The 24,784-nt window shown below is 36.7% G+C and overlaps 1 protein-coding gene across 1 annotated transcript in view; it reads right to left on the bottom strand.

Moving 5' to 3' along the window:
• Positions 1-24,784, bottom strand: part of LOC120636446 — a 96,886-nt gene that overhangs the window by 5,543 nt on the left and 66,559 nt on the right. Inside the window, exons 14-20 of the mRNA XM_039907924.1 lie at positions 24,235-24,453; positions 14,647-14,783; positions 12,785-12,955; positions 11,335-11,560; positions 9,082-9,207; positions 7,225-7,449; positions 2,381-2,482 (exon numbers count right to left, since the gene is read on the bottom strand). Coding sequence (XP_039763858.1) covers positions 2,381-2,482; positions 7,225-7,449; positions 9,082-9,207; positions 11,335-11,560; positions 12,785-12,955; positions 14,647-14,783; positions 24,235-24,453 — 1,206 coding nt within the window. The remainder of the gene's footprint in view (positions 1-2,380; positions 2,483-7,224; positions 7,450-9,081; positions 9,208-11,334; positions 11,561-12,784; positions 12,956-14,646; positions 14,784-24,234; positions 24,454-24,784) is intronic.

Here is a 24,784-nt window from a genome sequence, read left to right as displayed (position 1 = left end):
TGGAAAAATTAACATTCTTCATTTGATTTTATATCTTTACAGGGTGATTAATCATGATATATACTTACTTCGTATACTTCGTAATTCTATTACATGTTGTATATCTATTTCTCTTGTTCAACTCTGATTCAAACGATATACTCCTTACGAACCTAAAGTTTCTTCATGTGTGTGCATGTAACCATATGATATAATCACTTTTACTAATAAAAAAGAGTTCAAAGGAGCTAATCCTTTTTTTTTGAATATGTATGTTGAGCAAAGTATTAAAATCGCTCCACTTGTCTAGTTCAGCTCTGATTAAAGATGGTTTAATGTTTCCGTATAATCTCTAAAGCGACGAGTGAATATGAAACCAACCAACAATCACCCAGTTTACGTAAGCCGTGATGAAAAAGAGTTCAACGTAGCTAAGTTTCTTTTTAAATTTCTGAAGTGAGGTGTGAGGGATACATTTATTTCGAGGGCGTAGCTTCACAAAAAGTACACATTGTTTCACAACTCACCGTTCAACGATGCTGAGTTTTTTTTATTAAATGTCTGACACGAGGATGTGAGCGATATTCATATGATCTATTTATAGGATATATTAATTTTCACAGCGTAGTTTGAGAAAAGGCCATGTCAATTTAACTCTCCCGCTCGCTTAGCTGCCTCGCACAAGCTTAGTTAACTGTGGCGAGATGTATTTACATCGACGTGATGCTGTGATAACACACATCGGAAACTAGCGCAATGTACCTACCACGTTTATTCATTCACTAGCCGTTTTCGACCGCGTTTATTACTGTTTTTCACAAATCCCGAGCAAACCATTAGTTTTCCTGGGATAAAAAGTAGCATACGTTCCTCTCCGTGCTTTCAATTAACTCTATGGCGAAAATCAAATGCTTTGGTGTTTGGGTCGTAATGGAAAGACAAACAAACATAAATCCTTTCGCATTTATAATTTTAGTAAGAAGTAATCATAGGGTCACAATCTATTTATGTCTTACCCAATGTTAAAGTTATTTATTGGAAGGTGCTGGTCTGAAATTACCACTAGGCTTATTAGCCCACCAATCTGCACTGGGCCAGCGTGGTGTACTACGGCCTAACCCCTTCTCATTGTGGGAGGAGACCCGTGCCCTGTAGAGGGCCGGTAAAGGGTTGATATGGTGACGATGAACGGAGTTTTTAAAACAAATATCGACTAGTTAAACTACATTAATAATTCGCTAAAAATATTTATACATTCGCTTGGCAAAGCACACAATTTCGAGAAACTATTCGATTAATTAGTTACTTAATCATTTCTCGTGCATTGCTCTTCTTATCATTAAATTAAGACCAATAAATAGCAACATCGATTAAATAAATTAGTGAAAGGTGTTAGCGGGCTAACCTGTTAGGGACAGTTATATTAAACTACTAGCTGTTGTCCGCGACTTCGTCTGCGTTTGATTTTGTTTTTAAAGTATTCAGTATCGCTAAGCTTTAAATGTGTATAGTAGTATATATATATATAACATGTGACTGCCAATTAATTATAGACAAATAATTTGAAATAAAATAAAATTGCTACTATAATTAAAGATCTAAGCTATCCTATCTCTTAAGTTGGACCAGACTGCTCACGGTGTACCAATTTAATTTTAAATCGGTTAAGTAGTTTAGGAGTCCATCGCGGACAAACATCGTGACAGGAGATTTATATATATTAAGATATACCAAACCAATAATCGGTTTCTAAGGGATATCATACCGGAACGCTAAATCATTTAGCGGCACGTCTTTTTAGGTAGGATGGTAACTTGGCAAGGCCAAAGTTCCTCGCCAAGCCAGACCAGACCAGACCAGAGAAAGTTCTGCATTCAAACTGCATTTACCGATGATATAACCCAATACCTCCACTGAAGACCACAGCCCCTTTCGCTGATCGTAAAAAATACAGCATGGGGATACAGGATATGTTATGACAATCTCTTATTTAAAAACTAATAAGTTTATATCATTTAACAGTTACACAGTTAATTAAAAAAAAACAAAATTAGGTGAACATAAGGTATGTATCAATAAACCCAAATTCGATAATACTGCTATAGTACAAGACTGAGTCGCAGTCGCAGTCGCCCGTCTCTGGAGCGAGAACCATACATCTATTTAAATCTAATGACATAAACAAAAACAAAACCATTATTTATTTATTTATTTTTAAATATGTATTTATGTATTCTTTAAAATAATAAATAGAATATAAATATATTAATAGTTTATTTTAGGTTATATTTATAAAACAATTATTTTAAAGAATAAATAAATACATATTCAAACCATTATTAAATTCAATTCAATTGAATGCATATATACTGTAAACATTTGTTTTCGTCGAAATGCTTACCTCTTCTGGACATTATGAATATGGAGCAAGCTTCAGGTAAACAGCCACCAAACGCGAGAAATGTCATTCCCATCACTGATTCAGGAATGTAAAACGTGTGACCTGAAACGACATTTATGCTGTTTATTTTGCTTAAAATTACAGTAAAGTAATGGGTACTTATTTTCATAGCCAATCTCAAAGAACATTGCCTCTTTTATGAATTAATACATTATTTACTAGTTGTACCCTGCCACGCTTCGCTGTGGCACATTTTTATAGAATGGTTGAGAAATGAGAAACAAAACAAAGAATACATTACATATAAGTTTAATTTTGAAATGTTTGTGGATATACAATATTTTTGTTTTTTCCACTGTCTGCGTAGATAAAAAAAAAATCGCGGATATGTGACTGATGCAAAAAATAGACAAAAACAATCCTTAATACGGATAATATATCATGCTAAAATTTCAGCTCAATCGGTGCAGAACTTTTTGAGTTTTTGAAGCGTACACAAACCAACATAACATTTTTATCTTAACATATATAAAACTCCTGTCACGATGTTTGTCCTCAATGGATTCCTATACTACTTAACCGATTTTAAATTAAATTGGCACACCGTGAGCAGTCTGGTCGAACTTAAGAGATAGGATAGCTTAGATCTTTAATTATAGTCGCAATTTTTTTTATTGCAAATTATTTGTCTATAATTAATTGACAGTCACATGTTATATATATACTACTATACTCATTAAAGGCTTAGCGATACTGAATACTTTAAAAACAATATCAAACGCAGACGAAGTCGCGGGCAACAGCTAGTATAAATATATAGAATAGCGGTTTCTGAAAAGTTGATCAAATAAACGGTCTAACAATTGAATGTGACTGATGTATCTTTCTTTTGGACCCATTTCAAACTCGGTTATTTGTAGAAATCACAGACATAATATTTCAATACAATGTTTATATTTGTACCTATTCATTATAATGTGAATAGCTTTTATAAAAGGCAATCGTCGGCACTAAGCTGAATATCGCATCAAAGGAAACGGAAATAAAGGCAAGATATAGTTCAATATAGGGGGACTCTTTTCCTATTTTTACCTATGTTATGTTATTGTTTCCATTTACCTATTTTTTTAATTTATGCAATTTAATTTAACCACTTGCTTAAACTTTGAAGGAAAATATCGTGAGGAAATTTGCACTCCTGAGAATTCGCCAAAATGTTCTCAAAGGCTTGTGACTACGGACGTTGTTATGGCTTTAGTAGCAATAACATTTTGAAAGGAGACCCGTGCTCTTTATTGGGCCGGTTATGGGTTGATAATAATGCTGATGATACGCGAGCACTTGGTAAAAAAGGGTCAATGTTAACCGTCAAGTTGCAACATACGCTGACGTGTTTGTTTAAATATAATCTCGTCATGTTTGTATAGATTATAAAAGGATTGTTGAACAAATATACATTGTTTATTGTCTAAGTGTAACGTAAAAAAATGGATATATATCCACCGAGATTCTCTTGCTTGAATTTGCAATTTAATCGTTTGTTTTTAACTGAATCTGTATCATCATCATCTTAACAGCCGGCCCTACAGGCTACAGGGCACGTTTCTCCTCCGACGTTGAGAATGGTTTAGGCCAGAGTCCACCATTCTGGCCTAGTGCGTATTGGTGGACTTCACACGCGTTTTAGAAAATTATTGATAACTCTCAGACGTACAAGTTACCTCACGACATTTTCGATTAAATATTTTAAACAACATTTTTAAGTCCGTGAAAAGTAAAATGTAGAAAATTACTGGTACTTTCCTTGCTATTATGTAAAAAGGGATACGAAGTGTATGTTTTATACATAGTAACTTTCTACATTTCACTTGGCACCGACATAAAAATGTTGGACAAAATATTTATTTCTTGCTATATAGTCTTTAGTTGTACATAGTAGTATATCTTTGGTTCTTTTTTGTCAAAACATTTTTTTCACGCATTTTAGTGGGTAGGTTTGCAATCATATCTAAGTTATAATAGCCGAAATTCAACTGCTCATAACCTTCTATAAAATATTGTTTTTCCCGAAGCCGGGGCGTTAATGCTTGAGGAGTTCTCCGGCACTTCACAATCAGCTCCTTTATTGTGACAAGCTTAAATTGCTTACCTAACGTATACTCGTACCATAATCGAAGCGAAACCAGTGTATTACTTATTATTGTGTAATTCCGGTGGCCATCCGTGGTCTTCATCATCATTTTCACTTGACCAAATGGTGCTTTACAATAGCAAATGCTCAAGTTACTTTAAAAAATATTTAAATCGCTACAGGTGTCCCTATAATATTTTAAGTGTTCCCTCAATTTCTCCAGGATCCGATCAACAGATCTGGACCTGATGAAAATGTAACCACATAGGAAGTATACCGTCTTAACCAAAAAATTTTGTTTTTAAATCGGTCTATAAATGACTGAGTTCTGAACTAACAATCATAAATTTAAAAAAAAAAAAAATACAACTGAATTGAGAACCTCCTAATTTTTTAAGTTGGTTGAAAACTGAAATATGCATTACTTGAAATAATATTTATTCCTCTAGATCGAGTCTAAATGTTTTTTTTTTTTAATTATGTACCCTCTAACCAGATTACCTTGTAAAATATCACTCTATAACCTATACTTAACGAGGGTGAAACAACGGGGCACAACTAGTAAAATTTTAAAAGATCAGCATATGCAGGAAGGAAACATGTTGGGTTTCATATCGATAAACTAATAATCTAAAATACATAGGAAAAGCTTTATGTCACGTAATAGTAATTTCGCACAGAAATGCTTTGAATTTCAAGTAGCGAATTAAAGGCCTATGGAACTCCATCGTGCCAAGTTGCTAAACTTCAATGGGAAATACCCTATCGATTTGTATGACTGAGTAAGCAAGTTTATCAAGTGGTTCAGATGCATATTTGAGTTCATCGTCAGCATCACAATCTCCATTTTAACCAAAACCTTTGTCCACTGCTTGATATAGCTCTTTTTAAATTACTGTTACACACTTAATGTCACGTGTCAACCTAGTGGAAGGTCTACCAAAACTGTGCCTTCTAGTATGGAGATGCGACTCCAGCACATCAACGTCCATCGGTCCAACGTGACCAGCCAATGGTCAATTGACCCGCCAATTGTGAATAAAGCTCCATTTCTAAACTACGGTATGTTCTAACTGATATAGTTGAATGAGATAACTTATTTTGTAGCAACAGTTAACATCTTGACAATGGATTTAGAGGTATAAGATCGATTTCAGGGTCCAGAAAATAATTTATAGGGATAACGAGTTATCTGTTAAGAAATTCTTCTTACCAGGCCGGAGGACGGAAAATGGTGTTTAAGAGGCAACATCTTAAGAGACGCTGCTAAGCTGAAAATGTGCTATATTTTAATTGTAAGGGGAAAAAGGCGCCCGAAGGGCATTCTATATATTCGTTGTAAACAGATCTAGACGCCCTAAAATCGCGATTTGAGGATCTGACCATTAATTTTGAGGTATTAGAAGTGTTCTGTTAAGAAATTCTTATTACCAGACTGGAAAAAGGAAAATGCTGTTTAAGAGGCAAAATATTAAAAAGTTCTCGGAAGCGGAAAATATGCCATGTTTTATTTGTAAGGAAGTTCGAAAAGCATTTCACATATTTTTTGCACACAAAACAGATCTAGAGGCCCTAAAATATATTCCAAATATTAAAAGCCAGCACCTTTTAATATTTGGAGTTAAAAAATATGGGATACCACTTTTATTTGTCATGAAAGGCATTCCACATATTTGTTGTGCACATTATAAACGAGATCGCAAAGCCACGTTCACGACTACCTATATATTTTATATGGATGAAACGGTGCATTTGCTTGCCGGTTCGATGCTTCAAATGTGTGGGCGGAACTGAAGTGCGTATTTTCCGAGCATGATTTTCGAGTCGAGTAAATACCGATATACAAGTGACCTTGTGATTAAAATCTGAACTTGGTATCTACATTTATTATATGAACGTGGGTGGATTTCTCGTTTAATTACCGGTGGGTGTTTTAATATTCACTAAAATTTTACATTTAAAATTTTGACTTGCCTCAATTGCCAAGCAAAAAAATATATTACAAAATAGGTATGAAATTACAAATGAAAGATGTGCCTTGATAATTTTAATTTTGATAGACCAGTATTTTTATCACCTGTTACATAAAAATATGTTATTTAATTTAAGGACCTTCCTACCTATTACCGAATCTAAGACTTTAATCTTAATAGGTGCATCGGGTACTTATTGATATTGAGAGAATCCTTACTACTTATAGGTATGGAATATCTTGATTGATTTGGTGAGTAGGTGGGTGCCACTATTGTTAATTAATTTCCTTGACGGCTTCCTACTGTCTAGGTAGGTTGTTATGCGGTAAAATTCGTATAATTTTACTATACTAATATTAAGACAACTTATAAATTAGTTAAACAAATAATATAAATATAAACCTAACACATGGCCCACCTAAACGTGGAAATCCATCGCCTATATACAGACCAAAACTTTTCATCGGATCTGATCTTGCCCTATGAACTGCCGGTCGCCCTGTGTTCATCAATCTGAGGCGTAGGTGTTAAGCCTCATGTGCCAGTAATTAAACCGGGAACCACGCTCTTTAATAATAGCGGTGGTATTGCCTCGCACGAGCTTTGTCACAGCGCTGCTACTACTAAAATCTACTACTAAAGAGAATCATTTAACAGTAGTGTAAAAAAACGCCAAATTTAAAGGAACTTTGAGAAGCGAGCCGCCCGAATCAGGCTTCAACAGTTGAATAGCCACTTACCTATAACTGTCATACTCCACGTGACGAAGTACGAATTAACCCCGATCCAAATGATGCACATTAAAAAGGCCAGCGGGTATAGTCTTCTGCAGGTCACAGTGGAAGGCACTGTTATACCGAGTATAAACTTCAGAGGCCACGTGTACACCCACCATATCTTGTAGATGGTAGAGTTCTCTTTCGGGAACCGAAAGACACTTTTCTTTGGTTTCTTCACAGCCTCTTCTAAAAACAATACACAATTATTAGGACGGAAATTCAAATATAGTGTCATAGTTTTAGCACAATTTTTGAGATATCCTAACTAATACTTTTTGTCAATATCTTTTTTGCATAGAGTTCAATAAAAGGACGGCGAGTAACAAAGGCTACTTTTTTGTAGCTTCGCGATATCTGGTAGTTTCAAGTTACGTTAAAGTGAGTGTGATACGTGGGCTGTATTTAACACTGCACGTGTCACAGCTTATATAATGGCATGACGAAAGAGGCGGGCAAGTCACGAACGCATTTAAATCTAGACGTACTTGTAAGCTCCAATACTATGTGGATTTTATCTCTAATCAAATGTGACAATAATTATACAAAATCTAAAAAAAATTAAAGAACACTACAACAACTATATTACCTACTTATTTAAACAACAGACATTCGTGTATGAGGAATAGTTTACAATCTGTTTCCATAGATAATAAATCTCTAATCAATTTTCGGAAAACAAATAAAAAATATAATCAGAATTATTATCGATTATAGAGTGATCTTCAAAGTGCACTTACTATCAGCCACTATCGGTTATCACAATCCAAAACTTGAAATTGAAAAAGACGGTCAAGAAAACGTCTTTCGTTTCAGGAGGGTTCCGTAGTCCGTACCATAAGTATACATCCTATGTTTCATAAATTTTAAAATGCATTTTTTAATTTAGAAATTGATGTTTCCAAGTGTTTATAAAAACATTAATAAAAATTATATAATTGTAAAAATGGTGTCTCATTGTAAAATGGACCTTTGAAAAATATATCGAAACTACAATGCTTCTTACTAGATGGTACTACATTTGCTATAAGACTGAAATAAAAGACAAATACTAATTTTGACATCGGCGGTAAACCGTAGCTTAGTGATTAAAGCGCTCAGGCTGCGATTGCTAGAGAGTCGTAGATTCACATCCCGACGGTTACGAAATTTTTGTATGCATTTTAAAATTTATAAAAATTATATTCGCTTGAAATGTTGGTAAAAACCCTAACAAAAATTATGAAATCATCTTATGTTTATTGTTTAGACTTTTGGGTGTTTAGCCGGTGATAACGAGGCCCTGGGATTGAAAATTAATAATTACGAATAATTTTATTAATATCACCATAATGGATTTTTCTAATTAATAAATCTCAGTTCTGTATCTACAGCCTGTAGTTATACAATTTACGGTATCTTGACCCGTGCTTCGGGGAGCCCGACAAGCCATCGGCACGGGTTTTTTTTTAACAGGTTAATACCGATGTGTGGGTTTTAACGATATTGGTATGTGATGTATTGTTACACACTGCTTCGATGAGCAGCGTATTGGGTGTATAATATAAATAACTGTGTGTGAAGAGGCCTTTGCCCAGCAGTGGGAAGTTAGTAAGCAGTAGATATTGCGTTTTGCTGGCATTATTTTATGTTCTGCAATAAATTTGAGATGAAGCCGTCGAAAAAATAAATCTAAAATACTCTGTTTGCAGAGAGCTTTTTTGTATTTTATACAACTATGTCTGACGGACGGACAGAAGAACACAAATCAATTTCACCCAATATGATTCCATTCTGCTGGTCGGAACCCTAATAGCTAAGCATACGCCGCCGATGACTTACCCTTATCGCTGACGACGACGTGAGGTTTTCCGTTGCTTGAAATACCATTTACTTGCGATTCGGTGTTGTTTATGTTCTTGTTATCATTTGTCTCCTGTACCGATTTATTGATGGTAGTCACAGTGTCTGTTGACAAATTTGGAGTGTTAAGCTTCCTTCAATTTTGTATAGAGTTGTGACGTGATCAATGAGCTCCGTTATTCCTACTTTTGTGACAGGGAACCGTACGGCTGATTGCTTACAAATCGCACGACTGACTTGCGACAGGTGTAAATTTCGCGACCTTATCTGTCAAACGTCACTTCGTGTTAGAAAAGTGACGTTAAATAGCAATAGCGTTTAATTCAAAGTTGGAATGTATAGATGTTGTTGTGATACAAAAGTGACGTGTGACACCATGATCACATCAGATTGACTCTTGTCGTAAGCATGTCGTGAAATGAAATTTTTTTCTAATAAAAATACCTCCAGGTAAAGTTTGAGACGCGTATGTGCGGCGTGTTAAACAATTTAAAGCGCAGAACAACATTGAAGGTACTCTACATGTGGCCACGTTGGTTACTCTAGTTAATGCGGATTGTTACGCGTTAATGTATGATTTGAGTTCTCCTGTGCAACCTAATAAAACGTTCGAAGAGTTAGTCAAGATCATTTGGAACCCGAACGATCAGAGATAGCTGGATAGACATTCATTACGGAAAAGAAACCAACAACAAGACGAAGGTGTCAATGTAGGTACGGCCCAGGCGCCGTTCTGCTGCGTGTCCCGAACGCTCGCATCCCCGGAGCACAACTATGCGCATATAGGTGAGGAAGCATTCGCCATTGTGTTCGGTGTAACGAAACACCACCAGTACATATACTTATAATAATATGTTGTATGTCGAAGTTCAAATAAACTTTTTCATTTTCATTTTCATTTTCATATACGCGCGGCATATCATTTTACGCAGCGAGCACCGCGTTCTCGGTTACATATTTGGGAATAATAGCGGAATCCCGTTAACCGCGGCGAGTCGCATACAGAGATACGAAATTATATTATGTGGTTAAAGTATGGACATTGAGCGCGTGTCGGTGCAGTGCACGGAGTGCGTGTCTCAGCGTGTTGCTTTCTTAGAACCGTTCAATAACGCGTATTACTTAGTTATCGTAGATGATCATTCCAGATGGATCGAGGTTGAAAAGTTGCAGACCATATCCGCAGCAGTCGTCCTGAGTCGTTTGAGGCAAATGTTTGCTAGTTTTGGGCTCCCCAAAATTATACAAAGTGACAACTGCCCGCGAAGTCGTCAGCGGAGCTCGGTGTGTCTCTTAAACAAAACGGTATCAAACATAACCTCAGAGCCCCATATGACTCTAGTTGTAATAGGGCCGCTGTAAACGCTGTCAACATCATCATCAACCCATTACCGGGCCACTACGGGTCTCCTCTCAGAATAAAAAGGCTTTAGGCCGCAGTCTACCACGCTGGCCAATTGCGGTTTAGTAGACTTAACACGCCGTTAAGAACATTATGGATAACTCTCATGCAACTGACATTTAAATTGCTTAAATTAAAACGCACATAACTCCGAAAAGTCAGTGGTGCGTGCCGGGGCTCAAACTCGGTCTCCACGAAAGAAAAGCCAAAGCCTTACAGGCTTTCACCGAAAACGCAGTAGAAAGAAACGTAGCATAAAGAGAGTTCTAAGAAAGCAGCAGTTGAGAAAATTGATGACTTAACTGCGCTCAGTAGATTTATTTTTAAGTATCGCAATACGGGTTACAGCGCCACGTGGCGACAAACCCCTTCACCGCGAGCTGCGTTGCGCGCACGCGCTCTGTCAGGTCAGGCCGCAGCAGGTCGAGGCGACCGCGCAGTCGCCGTTCGAACACGGCCAAAACACGATTCTTATACGTTATTATGCCAGAAATAGTTCTAAATGGGTGGGAGGGTGAAGCACAAAAGCATAAAAGCCCTGTGCCCTATGAAGTTAGGGATGGGCGGATATAGAAACGACATATCGATCAAATCCTAACATACAAATGCAAGTCTCGGCATTCTTTAGCCCTAGTGGCTTTTAATAATAATTTTCCTGTGGAAACAGAACAATGAGAAGATCGTCATGATATTGTAGGAGGTTTACATCACAGATGAATCCATGCTGCGCCAATGGATTGGGCGGGTTTACGTAGGTATTGATCAATGTATATAAATTGCGTGGGTGCGGTGTGCGTTAGTAAAACAAGGTCAAAGAGATGACTACTCACAATTTGTCTTTCCTTTCTGGCTGCAAGCCGAGTATATCTTCTCGAAGAGGGCGAAGAGCCTCATGCTGTTGAAAATGAAGATGAAGTAGCAAATGTAAAGAATGCCAAGGACCAGCGCCTCATACCAGACCACCTGGCCGTCCCACACTATGGTCACGAGGACTCCGACTGTTATCATGTAGATTATCACGTCTCGTGTCACAGGACGGAAATCGATCGCGATGGGCTAGAACAATTTTACGTTATCAGCAGACTTAATTCGAAAATGAGGTTATGAATTGAAAGGATGAACGGATTTGCAAAATTCTGTTTTTGTTCGTAAGAGGTTTATTCCGGATTGATCCCATTTATTTTTTACATAGATCCGAAGAAGAGTTCGGACAGCGGAACTTCTAAATTACAGAAAATCGACCGCGATTACAGCAATCGCATAAATATTCATTATTGCAATCACGAAAGATAACATCACGCCTGTACACTCGAAAGGGTTACACAGATGTATTCAGTAAATCGGGATTCGGGATACACCCACATTCACAATCAAAGTTAGAAGCTATTCAGTATTCAAGTTTGATTTTTTCAAACAAAAAATATTTATTTGGTATTACATTTATTTTTCTTAGTCGTTTTTTTTTATATAATTTTCATATGTACAAGAAAACAAAGATATTGCTGAGTGATAAAGTGGCCTTAATACTATAAGTGATCTTTTATAGGCGTCACCTCCCTATGAAATGGATCGTGCGCAAAGTAAGTACCCTCAATCCGAAAAAATACAAATTTCTTTTGTGAAGATTCTGCCTGCAACGTAATATCCTGTACAATATTTATGCTCCTAACAACTAAGTCACGCTAACTTTAATAATATATTAAACAAAAAGTTAGAACAATGAAAATATAAAAAGTTATTTACTACTTTACCATATTGTTGTTTATTAAACTATAACACATAGGCACGTGTATTTTCTGAGGTTAATAACCAATGAACAATTGATAATTAAGAAAAACATACGTCATAAATATATTGTGATTGACTAGGTATAGGTAAATAATTTAACTAAAGAGTCCATGAAACATTTTCTAGTTTGTATACCTAATCAACTTTCAACAGCGTAAAGTGCATTAATCTGTTTTGATTTGTTATAAATAACTAGCCGTTTACCGCGACTTGGTCGAGATACAACTTCTGATAAATATTTTTTTCTCCATACAAACTTTTTTTTTATTTCTACAAGCCAGCTCTTGCAATCCCACTTGCTAGTAAGTGATAATACAGTCTATGACGGTAACGTGCTAACCTGTTAGGAGTATGGTAAAAACCACTTCTGAAATATATGTGATACAAACTAAAAATTAAATAAATTTACGGACGGACGACGAAGGTTTAGTTTTAGGGACCAATTGGTAACCTTGGGATGGATGTCTAAAAACTATATTTTTAAATACATACGGCCACAGCAGCAAGGCTCCCAACTGCTGCCACTCCCAATAAGTTAAATATAGCTGATCCTACGATGGTTCCTATGCCCATGTCGGACTGCGTAAGGAACGTAGATATCACGTTAACGAAGAACTCCGGGCATGATGTCGCCACGGACATAAACGTAGCCGCTGCCACGTTCTAAACAAGAAAAAACTTTAATAAATACTTAGTATAATCTACATAACGTAAATACGTGACCATTGTTTTTTTTTGACTGCAATCTCGCTCGATTGTCAGCGATTAAGCAATTTATAATGCTAAAGGACCAACCTGATAGAGGTATGGCAGTTATATTAAACTGATAACCCCACGGTTTCAACGCAGCACCGTACCGGAAAGATACAATAATGCACGGCACGTGTTTGTCAGTAGAGAGATAAGACCAGACCAGACCACAGAAAATTTCGAGTATTTATATTTCCAAATTGTGATCGAACCTGGGGAATCCCCAGAAGTCCACTGCACCAGCAAACTCGACGATAAACTACGACTGTTTCCCATTTAAATAAAAGTTTGTGTCCACAAATATCAAACGCTAATGGATTAGTAAAAAAAATATTCTCGTGTGAATATGTTAGTAAATAAAACGAAAGCCTGGTACCAAAATAGACGAGATATTATTTTAACGTGTACCATTTAAAATATAACCTCGGAACGGGAATGCTAAAGCTCGGTGCAAAAATGAAAAACGGATAGGTAAAACGTAAATGTATTTGCTATGGAGCCCGGTGTCATTGCCAGACTCGCATGTTCTCGAATCCAATCGATCATGCATTTCTGAACAAAAATCATCAATAATTTTGTAAATATCTCTACAAACAAAAAGGGATTCAGCCATTACTCCGAAATCACAAACAGATTGAGCCGTTCGAAGATGTTTGATATTTAGGATACTATATAATTTAAATCCTTTCGGAATAATTATAATACACTATTATACACCATACACAATTCAAAGAAAACAAAGCTACAATAGGCGGCCTTGTTTCTTAAAAGCAATCTGTACCAGGCAACCTACCAAAGTACATGTAGTTTAGAAAAAGGGTTAGGGTGTACACAAAATATTATTTATAATAGTTTCAATAAAATCAATTTATATTTTACAAAACCATAACATTAAGATACTTGTTACATTATTTTAATTGGCCTCTATAAATTCTAAGTAATACCTACTGTCTTATTTGCAGATCTTTGAGAATATGGTGCAATTTAGTATAGATACCTATGTGCAAAATAATCCGCACTTAAGGATCAAAGAGGGCCTATTCTCTCTGAACCTTAATTCAACCTTAATTCTGCACCTTAGTTCTAATACTATAAAGACTTCGATGCGTTCACTTGCATATACACTTTTTTGTTCTCCACTACAAGTTAGCCCCTGTAAGTGATGATGTAGTCGTTGGTAAAATGGTAGCGGGCTAACCTATTAGGGAGTATGGTAGTCATACCAATAATCGGTTTCTACGCGACATCCCGTCGGAACTCAAAATCATTTAGCGGCACATCTTTGTCGGTAGGGTGGTGGTGGTGGAACTAACCACGGCCAAAGTTTCCCACTAGACCAGACCAGAGAAAATTCAGAAATTATAAACTCCCCAATAGCCCCTGCCGGGATTTGAACCCGGGACCTCCTACTTAAAATCACAGTGCTCACCGTTTCACCAGGGAGGTCGTCAAAATTACACGTACATTAGACTTAACACTTAATACAGGGAGGTTGTCAAAGCAAACGGCAAACGGATAAACTAAACGGTGGTACTGGGCGAATGAGCGAATTGAGATGTTTAATGGCAAAACGTTCTTGAAAAAAAAAAAATGCAATATCATACCTGAGGTATCTTCAAATCCTCGCATATCATTTCAACGCACGGTATGAAATAGTCATTGCATACGATGGCGAGCAGAGTAAACGAATATATTCCGAACAGTACGTAGAGAAGGAAAGCGCCCTGACGCAGTTGTTCATCTGGAATAAAAATAATGTTAGTTCGATCCTAATAAATAGAAATTGGTGGATGGATCGATGAAGTTGCGTAGCTGAAGTGACTTTGGTCATTGAAAACAGCACAATCGATCGGTCCCAAGGTGCGGGAATGGCATTCCTTACCGGAAAGTGTAGCTTTGGTATACCCGTCGGTGGAAACTAGATGACATTGAAAGATTCAGGCACTTTTCACAAACAACACAAGAAAGCGTTATTTCAAAAGACCTATGTCTTGCTGAACCTCAATTATGGATGGAAAGTATTTGCCTTTTTCCAGGATGCAGGGAAAAAATTCGCTAAGATTGGTTGAGCAAAAATATAATTAAACGAAAAGACACACTTTCACATTCATACTAAAGCTTAGTCGTTGCATTCATACCACCATCAGTTTACATTTCTTATTTTATTTTAATTAGCGGTCCCTCGTGAATTCATCCGCGTGCAATTTCTGTTAAGGAATATTTTCTCATACAAACTTTTCCCTCTCTATACAAAACGGATTCACCGCCCGTCTGCGCTGCTGCATCGTTAGAGGTGTGACCTTTAAGAGCCGAGCTTCTGAAGGTCAAAGCCTCGTGTCTAAAAGCCCGGGAAACGGTCTCTCAAATGTAAAAATGATTTTTGATGACACGAGATGATGTCACCAGTTAGTCCTAGTGATGAGCGCGTTCAAATAAACAAACAATAAAACCAAGTTTTACAGCTTTATTATTAGTGTAGATTATCAAAAGTAAAAAAAGATTTATCAAATCCCAGTAGTCCCAGAGATAAGCCCGTTTAAATAACCATACAATAAAACCAATTCTGCCAGTTCATTATTAGTATAGATACTCGTATATAGTAATACCGTGTGGTGACGGCGGATCAGAATACAGTTGTCACCACCCCTCCTTCCCGCGGGTGGTGCTAAAGGTAATTAGCGGAGATCGGGAAGCCGCGTCCTCTGTACCGCTATCAGAAACGCGGTGATTAATAGTCCAACCCTCCCTTTGGGAGAGTCCAAAGTGCACTGTTAATAGTCTATGGATAATGACATAGTGATTCCTTATAAATTTTTGTACATTATAATGCGAAAACTTGCCCGTGAATTACGTAATACCTAGACAATTTTCCCGTTGGCGTGCTTTAGCTATAAATGACAGGTATCTACCGGAAAAGACAGAGCTGGGAATTTAAAATATCTCTGGGAAAAGGCAACATCCATTGTTATCTTTTTCTTCATCATCCTCAATCTATTAGTGTTCCGCCACGCTGGTGAACGCGTGATAGTAGCTGATTAACATACCTACTCTTCGAGGGTACTAAAGGTAAATACAATATATCTCAAATAAGATAAAACGCAATGACTAAAAAACGTTTAACCTGATTTCGTAATTAAATTTTTTTTTGATAATAAAACGACTGGGCCAGTGATTTCAACGTAATAAGTTTTCAAAAAACATAACTAGTAGTTATGTTTTTCGTATGTACCTACTCGTATTACAACTAGTCACAAGGGATCCTTAGTCAGTCTTTAGTCAGTCTTCTTTATATTTTTATTCCTATCCCCTCAGGGCAGGACGGATCGAAATATTAATCCTTTTTATAAGGTTTGTTTCTTTTTTTTTTGTTTGTTTTTTTTTTATTTATTTTTATTTTTTTGTTTCCATTTACTTCCTTGGCCTACTCAGACAGGCTTTTTTGAGAATGTCAAAAAATCAAAGTTTTTGTTTCTTGATCGTATTGCATGTTAATTTTTTGACCTTAAAGAATAATGTTCATTATATTATACCCTCCAACTATACGAATTCATATCTCTGTATCAATGAGATCATAATATAGTACAAACGTGCTATAAATAAAAAATGTAAATATCTTGCGAACTTGATAAGGACAACGACAAACATAAAATTGCTATTTTTACAAATTCTTAGCAAGCTGATTTTATTTGGACAATCATTATATCGCTGACGTGTTACTTGATAACCACACGCAGCGGAGGGAGGTGTTGGGTTTGATTCCCGGCGGGGCAAAATGAAGGAATTACTAAAGTCTTAACTAATGTTTATAGCCTTACTTATCCGCTAAATAAAAATAGTTGTTTAAGTTTAAAGTTCACTTCGAGAGGAAGGGGGATGAGAAATGAGATCTGAAAAGGATACAGAGGAAACTAATTGCAATCATAAAGTAGCATGAAGCGAAACACATAGTTCGGAAAACCAAAGAGACCAGGGATGTGACCCCGCACAAAGTCTTCCACCAACACAGGTGGACCGACGTCATCAAACGAGTCGCAAGAAGACGCTGACGACCTCGCTGGTGCAACGGTGAGTGCTATGTATTTAAGCAAAAGTTCCCGGGTGCGATTCCAAGCAAAGGATTGTTCTCTGGTCTGGTCTGGTGGTAGGCTTTGGCCGTGGATAGTCACCACCCTACCGACAGCGATGTGCCACTAAGCGATTTAGTGTTCCGGTGCGACGTAGCGTAGAAAGCGATTAGATGTATGACTACCATACACCACTAATAGGTTATCATCATCACTTACCCCCAAGGGTAACTAGTAGTGGAATAAATAAAAAAAATGGCAGAGGCAGTGAAATTAGGAACTCCATACAAAAGACTTTATGTCCAGCAGAGGACGTCAATCGATTGGTTACGAATGTACCGAGATGAACTAAGCTGGCTTTCTTACTAGTAAGAATATACTTTGATATATATTTAAAAGATAATGTATCTGAAGTGGAAATGAGCGGGGCACATAGCTCGGAGAACCGATGAACGTTGGGGTTCCAAGCAGTGGCGTGCATAGAGGGTATGCACAGGGTATGCAGCGGATATAAAATTAAGAAATTTTCGATTACGAGTTATAAATACATAAGGGAAGGCTTTTTATACCTCTTACAATGCATATCCTTAAGTTTGTTATAACTCGTACAGGAGATTTTCTTCATTTTTTATCATCTGCATACCCTGTGCATACCCTCTATGCACGCCACTGGTTCCAAGGTGGAATGGCGACCACAGATAAACGCAGCGGTAGTCGGCCCCCAACGAGGTGGACAGACGACATCAAACGAGTCGCTGGGAGCCGCTGGAAACAAGCGGCCCAGGACCGTGGATTTTGGAACTGCCAACAAAAAACCTATGTCCAGCAGTGAACTTCAATCTGTTTAAGTGATGATGACGTATTAGGTGCAAGAAGGTGATATTTATACTAGATTTATATATGCTGCGGTTTACAACACTTTGTGTAGGTTGTTTCTGTGAGATTTTATTCATTATACAGTAGTGAGAGCTTACTTGACTTCGAATAAGCTATTTATAACTTAAGACTTCGTAAAAGCTAAAACATAATGACCTACGTATTTTGCGTTTAAGTTTATTTATAGCTACATGTATTTTTCTCTAATTCACCTCTTATCTAGATCTGCAATTATAGACGAGAAAAATGTATTGTGTATGTAAATTTTCAGTGGTGGTGTAAAGAAATATCGACTATACATACAATGTTTATACCTATCCTTTTTTATAGAAAAGATACATTAAATAAACAAATAGACTTCTCTGGTTCTCGGCGGCCTTGTGAGTGGCCGATCCAAGGTTCGACTCCCAACGGGGCCAGCTGTCTACATCATCAACGTCAAAGTCGTACATAATGATTTGATGCAATGTTACGTTTTCTCCGTGTGGGACTTTTCGTTTATAGTTTTATGATAATCAACTTTTGTTAAATATTTATATTTTAACAAAAAAAGCAGCTTGAATAAAACAAGAATAGATAACAGGCAAAAAAACACGATGGCTATTATAATAAGTTTATAAAAAGTTTTTTTTTTTTTCTTATTTTATCACCCTAAAAGTGCAAGTTCACTGTATTTTAGTAGTGCAATTGATATACGTATTAAAACTATATTGTATAAGAAGAAATAAATTTCCAAACTATTACTAATTATGGCAGTAAATCTATACCGTGTCACGGTCGAGGCACTACTATACAATAGTCTACCTAAAGCGATTTTATGCGAGAAATATTTTACATCATTTGAAATTAAGCTTAAAATGCAAGGTCTAGATATTATATAAACGCCCCACCGTTTATTCTATTTTAGTACTCAAAGCTGTTATTAGTTTAAGCTGCTCGTTTCGTATCACACAACTTGGTAATATATTACCACTTATTTATATTAATTTTAATATCTCATTAGATGAAACTGTTTCTTGTGAGAATAAATGTCTTTAAACCTAAAATCCCGCCAAGAGTCAAATTCGCTAATTGGCTTAGTGTTCTAACTACGGCCTGAGTGTTAAAGTAAGCCGCGCGGCGAAACGGTCATAATTCGGGAAAAATGGAGACAGAACGTATACTTAGTAGCCTGCAGTGCACGTTGAAGCGTTCGTTTAAATTATTCACGTATTTTTCAGTCAGCGTTTGATTCGTTTTAAATCGTGACACGTTAGCAAGTTGCTCTTTTATAATAATGTAAAAATATTTTAAGTTGTTTAAATACTTTATTTATTTATTCATTTTACATCTTGTTAGTACGGCAGGGCCACTTACACTATCTAAATAGAACTACATATTTTATGGATGGAATGGAACTATAAGACAAATGAATGAAAGATGACATCAAATATTATAGTACCTACACTATATTAATATCGTGTCTTGTACACGATATTAATATAGTGTAGGTACTATAGTGATACTCTGCGGATATTGAAGTAAAGTTCATCCAATACTCTCAGAGTATCTCAACAATTCACGGAACAATGCTGTCTTCCAGTCATGAAATAGATAGTATTGAGCATTGCTGTCCAAGAGCGCATTGAATGACGACAATGAAAGCGGTATAGGTACCAGGCTTCGTGCAACAGTGTAACAGGAAGGGACCACGAACAATTTGTTCTTTCGTGGACGAAAGTTATTTTCTTTTGGGGCACGTATCGGTTATTAAGATCTGGAGCATCGACATCTGCTCGTAAGATTTATATGCTTGTCTCAGCCATTGTGCAACTATGGCTGAGACACTAGTAAGATTACCCACAAAAACGGAGCGAATGCTTTATAAAGCATTTACCGATCGAGAAGCCGTGAATCAAAAACTTCAACTCGCAACTAAAAAAAAATGAAGATATTATGGAACTCCAAGCTTAAAAAAAAGTTTAATCGGTATATACGCAATGGATTAATTAGTTATACCGCTAATGAGCGGTCTTCTCCTCCCACCGAATATCAAACGGATGAGGAAGATGTAGCCAGAGGAACCGCTTGGTGATCCAAGCGGTGTCCAAGTGTCTGATAACCAGAGCAGAAGAGTAAAAGAAAATTAAATACTTCACCGGCCCAATCCCATCATAATGCGTCCATGAAACAGGAAGAGACCAAGAAACCACTTCCGCAACCTATAATAGTAGATGGCGTATCTAACTACCAGTCATTTTATAACCTACTTATAGAATGTCAAGCGGTAGACTCATACAGATCAATTACACAACTATTGACCTTGAGAACATTATGGTGAACTCTAAGCCATGCAGGTATCCTCACGATTTTTTTCTTCACTGATGAAGCAAGTGATATTTTAATTGCATAAAACGCAGATACTTTAGAAGACTTTACTTTAGAGGTGGGATTCGGTCCCCCGTAAGCGGAGCCGAAGCCTAATGGGTAGTCACTTTTAATTAGAAGCAAATGAATAGAGAAGATTTAAAAAAAACATATTTTCTATAATGTGAAAGAAAAAATAAAGGAAGCCACGATACAGATTCATTACATGGATCAAACAATAAATAATCATACAAATACTCGTGATGGTTAACTAAAATAACGAGTATTTACTAATCTTTTTGGATACGCATATAAACTTCCAACGATACAATTATCGCACATTGAGGATCTTTGATAATTTGAGCTCTAAGCTCCTATGAGAATACTCAGTGGCGTGCACTTCATACAAGTACAAATCACTGCCTAACCTTTTTTTTTGGAGTGGTGGAAAAGCTTTATTGCTACCTCCGACCCTCGGGCAGGACGGGACTCCCTAAAGGGGGTATACAAAAACTAAAATCCAACATAGCATGTTCCTCTTGTTGGCTTCGTTAGACGCCGGGGGAATAAAAACTGCCTACCCTTTCTTTTTTGGCGTGGTGGAAAATCTTTATTGCTACCCCGACCCTTGGGCAGTACGGAGGTTATGTGGGACTCCCCCCTCCAAAGGGGTACACCCAAACTAAAAACCACCAAGGCATATCCTTCTTATTCTTCTTATGGGAACCAGTTGTATACCTCCCGGACGTCTACCAACCTCCCCAACCGATTGCTGGGGCTCCCGCGCTAACGAGGACAGCTTGAACCCCCCCTCAGACCGTAGAGAGGCTTGTGTAGAGACCGGTAACTAGCCCAATAGCTACCCGCCGCCTCCCAAGAGAAGATGGCGAGCGGCAAATTGTCGCTGTCTTCGTCCCACCCCTACACCTGAGCGGATGCGCATCTGGAGCCTCTTCACGCACCCGCTCCGCGGCCTCTTTCTGCGAAATCACGTCTTCGCAGAAGTCGGCAATGGCTACCCAAGAGCTCTCGCTGCTCAGCATGGTAAGCACTACGCTGGCCAGCGAGCGCCCGCCGACGGCCGCCACCAGAGTGCGGCGCTTGGGACCCCACTTGCTGCATACCTCGAGGGTGACCCGCAGCAGCACCCTCATGGCACGACATGGTCGGTTCTCTCCTTCCGACTCGGTAAAAAGCACTGCCTATCCTAAAATTTTTGTAACTCACATAAAGGAAAAGAATTTTTCCATTTCATACCATCTTCTTTCTTTATACATACCCTAGTCAAAAACCCTGTGCATGCGAATACTTTCTAGAATACTATATACTTTTTTCTTAATATTTCAAAATTTAAGTCGACCAATTAAAGCATTGGTCCATTTAGGGTGTCACCCCTAAAGGGACCAATGTCTGTCGCAATTTAAATAATAATAAATAAATATACTACGACAATACACACATTCTTTGTTTTTTTTATTTGATCCATTCATCTTATAGATTAACAGAGAACGAGTTCTACATACGAATTACTATTAAAATTTCGCCCCGCTCCGCATTCAAGATGCACTTTCAGATGAAAAACAACTCTACGAGATCCTTACAATCCCAAAGTACAATTATTAATCTTCAAAAATAGAGCAGACCTTTCTGTATAGACATTCCTAGGTTTCGTGAAAACGGGCATTAAACGTGCGGTCTGCAACAAGCCTTAGTGAACTCGTGTATAGTGTAATTTAATCTCCTTGGAAGCCTGCAACCGCGTTTATTCGGAGCATAAAAATTTTACCTTTTTATTATCGAGATTAAAAAATTTCATCCATTTATTTCGTTTCATTTAACATTTTGTATAAAACATTAGTCAACAGAGCTCTAGAATAAGCTCTAGAATAAAAGAAATTTATAAATTTAAATAAAGATTAAAAATTACGAAAAAAAAAAGTTAACAACAAAAATGAGCACTAAGCTTAATTTGCAATGTTCCACGAATAGCAAATTCGCAATTTAATCTTGATGTTTATTTTATATCATAGAATTCCGCAAAACCCCTGCTTCTATCCAATATGCAAAAAAAATCGGAAAAACATTTTTTTATAAAGGCAACAGGTTTTATTTACATCGTTTATTTTTTTAAGTAAGATTGACGATCAGATTTATTGCAATAACTTACTTAGTATAATTGTAATAAAATTATAATATTAACCGAGGTTAGAATTAAAATTAATCCACAAGACTAATTTCCTTTCGATGCTAAATCACGCAATGATTTATTAATAGAACAGTATCTAAGAAAAATGGTATTGCTATTGATTTAAATCTATAAATTTCCCATTTCATTAAAATATAGCGATACTGATTAGAACGAAGCCCGCAAGAAAAGACGTAATATATTCAGCTCGAATCTATATAAACTTACAGCTTATGATACTGACTACTTAATACTCTCTCAAAAAAAAAATTTGACCAAGGTCAGGATGCAGCTCAAACCGTACGGGATATACTGTCTCTCTGATACTGATGTACCCCTGATGTGTGATGAATAATACTGAAAAAATACTGTACTCATACTGTCATATCTACAAGTTAAAATGAGATTGAAAGATGGAGAATAAAACAAATTTTAATGGTCTAAAAGTCTACGTTTTAGACCCAATATCCTATGTAATAATGTATATAATATCCAAATATAAAAAAATATGTACAATAAAGAATAACGAACTCGATTTCGTTAATTTTCATGTAAGTGAAGTTGGAAATTATTCTTTCGCTTCGTTTTCACAATCCTATGCCTATAAATAATATTAAATGATACTGCTGGTCACATACCTACTTTTTAATATACAACGTGTAATGTATGCATAAGTATATTTCATAAGGAATCACACTGTATAAAATATTAAATCAAAAGAAACATATTGATTTTTTCATACAAACAAATTCAAAACATTCGAAGTCTCTACTTTTGACAACCCTATTGAAGATAAAGACCGACAAGCGCATAGTACCTACTCTATGCGATGCGTACTTAATTAAGTAACAGGAGTCACACGATTTTAATTTTGCATGTGATGTTAGGGCTGTATCTGATTTTTTTCAGTAAATAGTATGACAGTGGATTGAACAAAAATTATTAGGTTTTCGGTTTCACAGATAAGTCTCAGAGATAGTACATAGTGTACCTCTATGTGAAGTATTATTTCGGTTGTACTTTCTTATTTTATTTCCCGGTATTACAGATAATGACCAAATTTGACCGCTAAAGGTGCTCCCCGTTAAAAGGTTATGGATAGTTAGGATCGCAAGATAGAGAGTTTAGACTCTCCACGCTGTTTTGGTGCGGGTTGGCGGGCGTAAATAAATAATCTTCATCATCAATCATTCATGATTAACAGCCTCTTACAGCGGCCCACTACAGGACATGAGTCTCCTTCCAGAAGGGTTTAGAAGTAGTCCACCAAGCTGGCCAAGTGCCGATTGGTGGACTGCACGCCTTTGGGACATACGGAGAACTTATAGAATGCAGGTTTTCTTACGATGTTTTCCTTCACCGTCAAACAAGGGATAATGAATTGCTTAAAACGTACATAACTCAGAAAAGTTAGGTAGGTTCGTACCGGGTTCGAACTCGGCCCCCGAAAGTGAAGCTGACATCGTAACCACTGGGCTAATAATAAATGCTAATATATAATAAGTGATCAAAATTAAAATCTAATAATATATATATATTTTTTTACACCATTTATAACTCAAGAACGATTGGACCAATTGTTATGAAATTTGATTTTTTGTATTCCTCTGAAATAGGATATTAAGTATCAAAATATAACATACATAAAAAAAGATCCGCGGTACGAAGTTCGCTGGGAGTTATAAAATAAAACTAAATCATGTTAAAAAAAATAAACTCACCTGTGAAAATTCCATCGGGAAAATTTTCGACGGAATCCTTTGTAGTGCGTTCCACTTCCTGAATAATATTGCCCACGACCTCCGTCTTGGTCTTCAGCCATGGCTTCCAATGCCAGGTCTCGGCCTCAGCGGTTAATTTCTTCATGAGGTCTCTCGTAATGTACACTGTTTCACCATGATCGTTCAACACCGTCAAGTAATCTGAATCATCTGTTGTGTCTGAACAACATAAGAATTTATCACAAAACAATCAGCAACTAGAACATATATTTGTTGACATGTCGATTAGATATAATTAAGATTTAACTAGCAAGGTAAATGTCTCGCTCCGTTATTATGAAACGTTACTAGTACTGGCAGGCCTAATATTAAGTCTGCATATGTAGCCTTTAGATGAATAAAATAAATATTAAACGTACCTACACTCAACTAATAACGAACTCTATTAAAAAAAACTATTTTTACGAGTATTAAAATAAATAAGAAAAAAAAAATTAGTTTTGTTTATAGAATGTATAGTGACTGACTAGTCAGTTTGAGAGACGATCAA

Source organism: Pararge aegeria, chromosome Z (genome assembly GCF_905163445.1).
Source record: "Pararge aegeria chromosome Z, ilParAegt1.1, whole genome shotgun sequence".
In the NCBI taxonomy this organism is placed as follows: domain Eukaryota; kingdom Metazoa; phylum Arthropoda; class Insecta; order Lepidoptera; family Nymphalidae; genus Pararge; species Pararge aegeria.
Note: the sequence above shows the minus strand (reverse complement) of the source record. Positions and strands in the feature narration are given on the sequence as shown.